The following is a 7,076-nucleotide window of genomic DNA, read 5'->3' on the forward strand; positions in this document are numbered from 1 at the left end:
GTACTGTGTTACTGTCTACACACTACACGGCATTGTTAGTGACTGGTCATGCCTGTTTTGTTTGTATGTTTCTTTTAATATCGGTCAATTTACAAAGAATAATAATAGAAATGTTCAAAACAAAAACTAGATTCACTATTACGTGCCTGTAATGAAGTGCTTTCCACAAACCGTGAGCGAGAATGATGGTGGAGGTAATGGCAACCATGTGGGTTTGTTATTGTTTCCTACCTCCGTCAACCCGCGCATCCGGTTGCGCACCCACGCTGATTCTGACCGATTGAGTGGCTCCTTTAATCACGTGACATATCCAGCTCTATATTTAGATCGAAAATTTTTGCCGTAGTCACATGATCGAAAAGATGTCCACCTCAAAGTACGTCAGATCGGCGATCTCAGTATTTTTTGAGTATGATACACCTCGAATTGTACACATTAGAAGCAAAAAGGTTGGAATAATTAATAGATTATTGCAGCTTGCTATAATTGGCTATATTATTGGGTAAGTCACAATTTCACTCCTAAAATAAATCGTTTGTTAGAAATATGATGTGACGATCCTCTTCACTCGTATTCGTATTCACTCCACTGACTTCTACTGTCATACTTATTAACTTACACTCACTCTTACACTATCTAGATAGACTTCACTTCGACTCAACAATCCCTTCAACCTCGGGTAAATATTAAAAACAAAAAATTATAACAGTGGAGAGAAGTAATTTTACCTATGTTTTATTAGCCAGATGTTTCATCTGATTTTAAGAGAAATGGTAGCCAACTTTTTTTTCTATGTCAAAATTAGAGTAAAAATAAAAAATTTAAAAAACCCTAAAAAATAAAAATAATAAATTGCCATCATGAGTCTCATTTCTTTAACGCTGTGATTATTCCCAGACAGGGTCTGCCAAAACGAAAATTGGTTATTCCCAGACAGCTGTCTGGGAATAATGACGGCCTTTCTTTAATCTCAAAGGCAAAGAAAATAATGGGATATGACGATAAAATGATAGATAATTTATAGTAATACTACTAATGATATGATAATGAATGTACATTGTGAAGTGCACATATTATTTGCAGGCCTGGATAGATAATAATGTTATGATAATAAATGAATGTACATTGCGAAGTGCACATATTATTTGCAGGTCTGGTAACCCAAATTGTTATGGGCTCATTGTTGTAATGGAAATACTCCGACACCAACACAATATTTTGTCCATAATAATATTTTAATACAACAATGTTAAATCAAAGGTAGCGTCAATTGTCAAATCGTCAATTGCCAAGGACCGTGTCATTTCATCAACTACGCATGTGTACTTATAACTGCCACCGACTACCTTTAGTGTCACGAAGTGATGCATTGTCGCAGAGTGATGTTATTAATATTAATATTAATTAATACTCTCTTTTACTCTTCTCTCTCTCTTTCTCTCTCTCTCTCTCTCTCTCTCTCTCTCTCTCTCTCTCTCTCTCTCTCTCTCTCTTTCTTTCTCTCTCTCTCTCTCTCTCTCTCTGTCATTTTCTCTTCTTTCTCTCTCTCTCTGTCATTTTCTCTTCTTTCTCTCTCTCTCTCTCTCTGTCATTTTCTCTTTTCCCTCTGTGTGTGTGTAATTCTCTGTCATTTCCTCCTTTCTCTCTCTCTCTCATATTTCCTCTTTTTGTCACGGACCTTGCAAGTTGGTAAATCGTCAACTATTTACTATTAACTGCCACGGATTGATCTTGTTGCACAAATGTTTTATGTTAACTTTCCTTATTAAGACAATGTGCAGTATTTTTCCTTTAAAATAAAGGAAATCTTACTTTTCTTTTTTAATTTAGGACTTCTTGGCAGGGATTTGCCACTTCGTCCTTCTTTGTTGTTTTTTTTAGCTGAATCTGAAATCAACAGAAATTTTTATTTTGATATTATTTTAACTCATCTTGGAATTCGTGAAAAGACTTAAAAATTAAAAACAAATGCCAACAAGTGTTGACTTGATCCTTTCCACAACGATTGACAAGGAATGAGTGAATGGAAGAAAGTGACAGGATTCGAAATTCGTATGCGCGCAAATCGAGGCTCGACTGAAATCACCACATGCAGCGCAGCTGAAGAGTTCCAATTTGACTCCTTGGCAGTTGATGAACTGTCAACTACCAAAGACTCACTCCTTGGCAATTGACACTTCCTAAATCAAAAAAGCTCATTATTATCCATTTCTAGGTATACACATTTTAGGGTGTTATTTACCAGTGCTTCCTCTTTTCCTCTTTTATGCGGATTTCCGCATTTTTAATGATCCATGAAAAATCCGCACTTGTCAAAAACCAAGAGAAATCTCTGCGGAAAATTTCAAGAAAAAAATTTTTTGTTGAAGTGCTTAACAAAAATCATAATTTTGATCCAAAAAGGCTCCAAATGGCTCTAATTGCATGGCAATTTTTAAAATTTTCTGGGGGAGCATGCCCCCGGACCCCCCTTTGGAGGTCGCATTGCCCGCCTTCGGCCGGTTTCTAAAAAAATCCTCCTTTTTGACAATTTCTTGGAGGAAGCACTGATTTACATGACTGTGAGATCTTGATCAATGGAAACATCAAGGTTTTTGCTTGTGAGGAAATCTCAATGGTACTATTGCCGAAAGTAATTGGTAATCTCTTTGCATTTTGAAGAATATTTAGCCTACCACAGATCAAGACATCTGTTTTATCATCATTGAGTTTTAGTTTATTTTTATACACCCATCTCTTTATTTCATTAAAACAATCAGAAAAACCGATGTATAAGTGTTTGTAAATCACTTAAACTTAAAGGGAGAGAATAGAATAATGAATTTGTGTGTCATCCGCATAAAAGCGGTAATTAAGATAGTATTTTGAGATGACATTTGAAAGGGGTTGCTTGGAAATATTAGAGGATGGGGCCAAGAACTGAGTCTTGTGGCACTCAGAATGACAGCAGTTTTGATTCTGATTGAACACCGTTGATCACAACAGTCTGCCAATGTTTTAACCCAGCTAAAAAATGATAGTGCACTCAAAATGTGGATCAAAATCCTGGTCATTTTGAATTTGACACAAGTGTGCAAAAAATAATCGTAGGCAATTCAATTTCAATCAAAACTATTGACAACTATACATTTTGTAAAGATAATTTCACAACAAACAAGGTGAAAGTATCATTCTTTAGTTTTATTCAGATAAAAAAAAGTCATTTTGCTCATGGATTTACCATGAATTTTTTTCCAACAGCATGAAAAAAATGAGTCAAAAGTTTCAAAAATCATCAAAACATTTTTATAATGAAAATGTGAAAAATAAACAGCAATGTTCATGTTTTAAACATCATTTAACGTCATTTAATTCCAAAAAGAATTGCAGAACTTTTAGTTTACTCTCTTGTTTTATCTAAGAATAATAATAATAATGATAATAATTTTAAAAATTAAAAATTATGCCTTTTCCACCACTACATCATAAGATATCGTCGGCTGGGCATTCCACGAAGGAATATAGATAATTCATCAAACAAGATGTCTGATGTCAACAGGAATCACCCATGTTGTCCAAGTGAGCAATTCGGGGGTTAATAATCTTGCTCATGGAAAAAAACGAAAGTGCCGGGTCCTTCCGTGTCATGGTGCAATGCCTTAACCATTTCGCCCCTAGTAATAATAATAATAATAATAATAATAATAATAATAATAATAATAATAATAATAATAATAATAATAATGATAATGATAATAATAATAATAATAATAATAATAATAATAATAATAATAATAATAATAATAATAATAATAATAATAAAAGAAAAGAATTATAGGTAAGGAAGTACACATGTAAAAGGAATATAGATGAAATTTCCTATTTAATTTCTTTCTCATCAAAAGCTGAGACTGTTACTGGTTTTAGTTCTTTTAAAGATCAATTAAAAGATTAGAATAAAGCAAATAATAATGAATAAACCCAAGGATTCCTGTTATGTCAAATGTATTGAAATTGAAAAAAAAAGCAATGAAACTGCCCAAAAATAAAAGTTCAAAACAGTTTTCACAGTTAAAGTCCATTTATAAATTTCTAATATTTCAGGTATGTGATTGTATTCAAAAAAGGCTATCAAGAATTTGAAAATGTTCAGAGTGCTGTAACAACCAAATTGAAAGGAATAGTCTATACTAATTATTCTGGTACCCCATCAATGGGGGGCAGGACCTGGGATGTAGCAGACTATGTAATTCCTCCACAGGTAAGATTTCTCATGGATAGATGATGCAAAAAATTTTCATTTTAAACATTTTTACTTTTTTTAGATTGCTATGTTGTAAAGACATAGAATGTATGCTTTTCACCTAAAAGCTAGATTTGTATATCAGATCTTTGGGATAGGAGGGCAATCTATTAAAAACTAATAAAGCAATTTCTTCTTCGCGTTGGACCCGCGGATTGTGGATGCAATCAACTATAACACCCTTTCTTTTTGAAAAATTTGTATTGGTGTGATTGTATTGTGGGCTGCATACCAAGTGAATAAATTGTATTCGGAAAAACACATTTTCACCATCTTAAATGAATTGAATTGTTTATTTTTATTAATTAATTTATTTGTTAAAACATTCTTCTGAAAGAGTCTTTGCAAAAATGGGTGTGATTCCTTTGATATCAGTTTAACCTAAATTAAAATCTTTCAGAGCTTGATTAATATGCTAGCATTTTTCTTGAGACTCACTTAAAAGAACCCAAAAAGTATCTTCAATTTCTTGGAATATGAATTGGATAGAAACTTATAATGCTTTAGATATGATTTTGGCCTATAAAAATAATGCTTTATATCAGATACAATATACTACCTTCTATCAAAACCCCGAAAGGGTTATGTAAAACTCTGGTCACAATTAGAATTAAGTAGGGTAGATAGAAAGTTTTGGAGTGAGAAAAACAAGTTTTTTAAACATATTATATCCGACAAATAAACTTCATATTTCAAAGTGCATTTAGCATGGTAATTACCATTTGAAATGCTCAACATAAATGTATCTGATATTTTTACTGAAATTTTTCATAGCCATTTCAATATTATGTCTCCCTAATTTATAAAGGTCTATTCTTAATATTGTTTTGTTCACAGGAGAACAATGCTTTCTTTGTAATGACTAATGTTCTTGTAATTAATGAACAACATCAAGGGGTGTGTGATGAGGTATGTACTCCATTTGATAACATATTCAACAATTGTTAAATGATATAACATATTATCATTAAAACTTGTGACGCAGATCATTTTCAACAATAATTTTATTTCATGTTATCATTAAAATAAGTGACGTAGAAGGATTACTGATAATGATGCTTTAGCCTATTTAATCTCATAGACTACTTGAGTCATTTTTACTAATACTGATTATCATTTTCACCATAGTGCTATCAAATGAGATTAATGGTGTCTGAACATTCTTGATACCTTGAGGGGATATATGAGAGAATTTGGAAATCCTTCATATATAGACATTAAATAGAATTGTTGAATGGATTATTTAGAAATCTCTTGATTTAGAAAGTAGCGAAGATTGTTTTCGAAAAAAAAAATGTAAAGAATATACTTTTACACTTTGTTACTGTGGTTTTCTTTTCCATGCTTGTCCTCAGAAGTATACTCATGTGGAGGAATGATTAACTCATTTTAAAAAAATTATAAATGATTTTTGTACCCACAAATTATGATGTAAAAATTATCATGACATTAGTTTAATAATTTCATATACTATATATTAACCTAAGAATTAGCTCCTTACATTCATTTTATCAAGCTTCTGTAGTAGTAAATTCGACCATCATGTAATCTCATAAATGGCATATTTTTCTCTAAATATTTCTGATAAGCACTATGTGCGTTATAAGTATAAGATAAACAGTGGGTGATTGTGTCAAGTGTAATCTCTGAACATAGACGTTTCACTTTCTAAACTCAGATATACTTCAACTTATTGATGGGATGGTTGATGATTAAATTGATGCACATCGTTGTACCTTTTGGTAAAATGATTTTAATATGGGCACATGGCCTTGTGCAGAGATAAATATTTTGGACAGTTATAGAGTATTATCATTCTTTACCAAGGAGTCAAGTGTTATCATGTATGACTCAGATCAGTCAGTTTTGAAGTGTTTCATCAATATTTGGGAGCGAGATACCTAGTATATAAGGCATTGCACTTGAATCCCAATAGTCCCAACTAAAGCTCTGCTATCAACATATTTTTTCCCCCTTGAATATCACTTTGTTATCCTTTCTATTAATGGTCTCACACTAAATTTTCGTTTTCAGCAACTGCTCTTTAGGTGGAGTCCAAAATTCAAAGTTCTAATTTTTAAATTATTTTTTGGGTAGAAGAAGGCAGGCCTGCATTAATACAATTTGTCATTTAATTTAATAAAAATAATTCACTTTACTTAATTACACACGAGGTAATTGTACAAGCCATCCTTTTGCTTCTTTGTTCAAACAAGAACATTAAAACTCCAGATAACAGCCCATTTCGCCTTCTATTAGATTAGTTCTTGATAGTGTGCAAATGAGTCGGTGAACTATATTATGTATATACACATCTTCAGTGGAGAACCTGTAAAAATTTATGGGTAAGGGAATGGCTTATGACACATAGACGCTTATTTATTTTTTATTATCATACTAGTTTGGAAGTTAAGATGGATCAAGGCCAATCTTTTGAGCCATCAGTGATCTAAATTGGTCCAGTAATAAAATCTGTATTTACAGCACTTGAATCTGGCAACCCTTCTCCACAATAGATTTAACTTGAAAACATGAATGGGTTTCGGTGCTGACAGATCACAAAATAAAAAGGTTTTTACTCAGAGGTGCTTATTTATTTTAATCATTATACTATTGTGGAAATTTAGTTAGATTGAGTTGAATCCTTTGAGCCATCAGCAGTCAAATTCAGTTCGGTAGTAAATCTGTAGATGTGCGCTAAAACTGGCCAGTTTATTGTTTTGTTTTTGTTTTTAAGGGTTTTACGGGGGGAGGGATGTTGTTTTTTTTTAATATTTTTTTTTCTTTTTAAAAA

General features: G+C 32.2%; 1 protein-coding gene across 2 annotated transcripts in view; it reads left to right on the top strand.

Annotated features, from left to right (window-relative positions):
- Positions 1 to 329: 329 nt before the first annotated feature.
- The window catches only part of LOC144968783 (P2X purinoceptor 4-like), a 29,784-nt gene continuing 23,037 nt past the window's right edge, over positions 330 to 7,076 (top strand). The window contains exons 1-3 of one of the 2 annotated variants that reach the window (XM_078907458.1): positions 330 to 502; positions 4,084 to 4,240; positions 5,120 to 5,191. In XM_078907458.1, coding sequence (XP_078763584.1) covers positions 351 to 502; positions 4,084 to 4,240; positions 5,120 to 5,191 — 381 coding nt within the window. In that variant the 5' untranslated portion in view covers positions 330 to 350. The remainder of the gene's footprint in view (positions 503 to 4,083; positions 4,241 to 5,119; positions 5,192 to 7,076) is intronic. The other variant, XM_078907459.1, reaches the window with a different exon arrangement.

This window comes from Berghia stephanieae, chromosome 3, assembly GCF_034508935.2.
Source record: "Berghia stephanieae isolate SIO BIC M18660-M18661 chromosome 3, UCSD_Bste_1.3, whole genome shotgun sequence".
In the NCBI taxonomy this organism is placed as follows: Eukaryota; Metazoa; Mollusca; class Gastropoda; order Nudibranchia; family Aeolidiidae; genus Berghia; species Berghia stephanieae.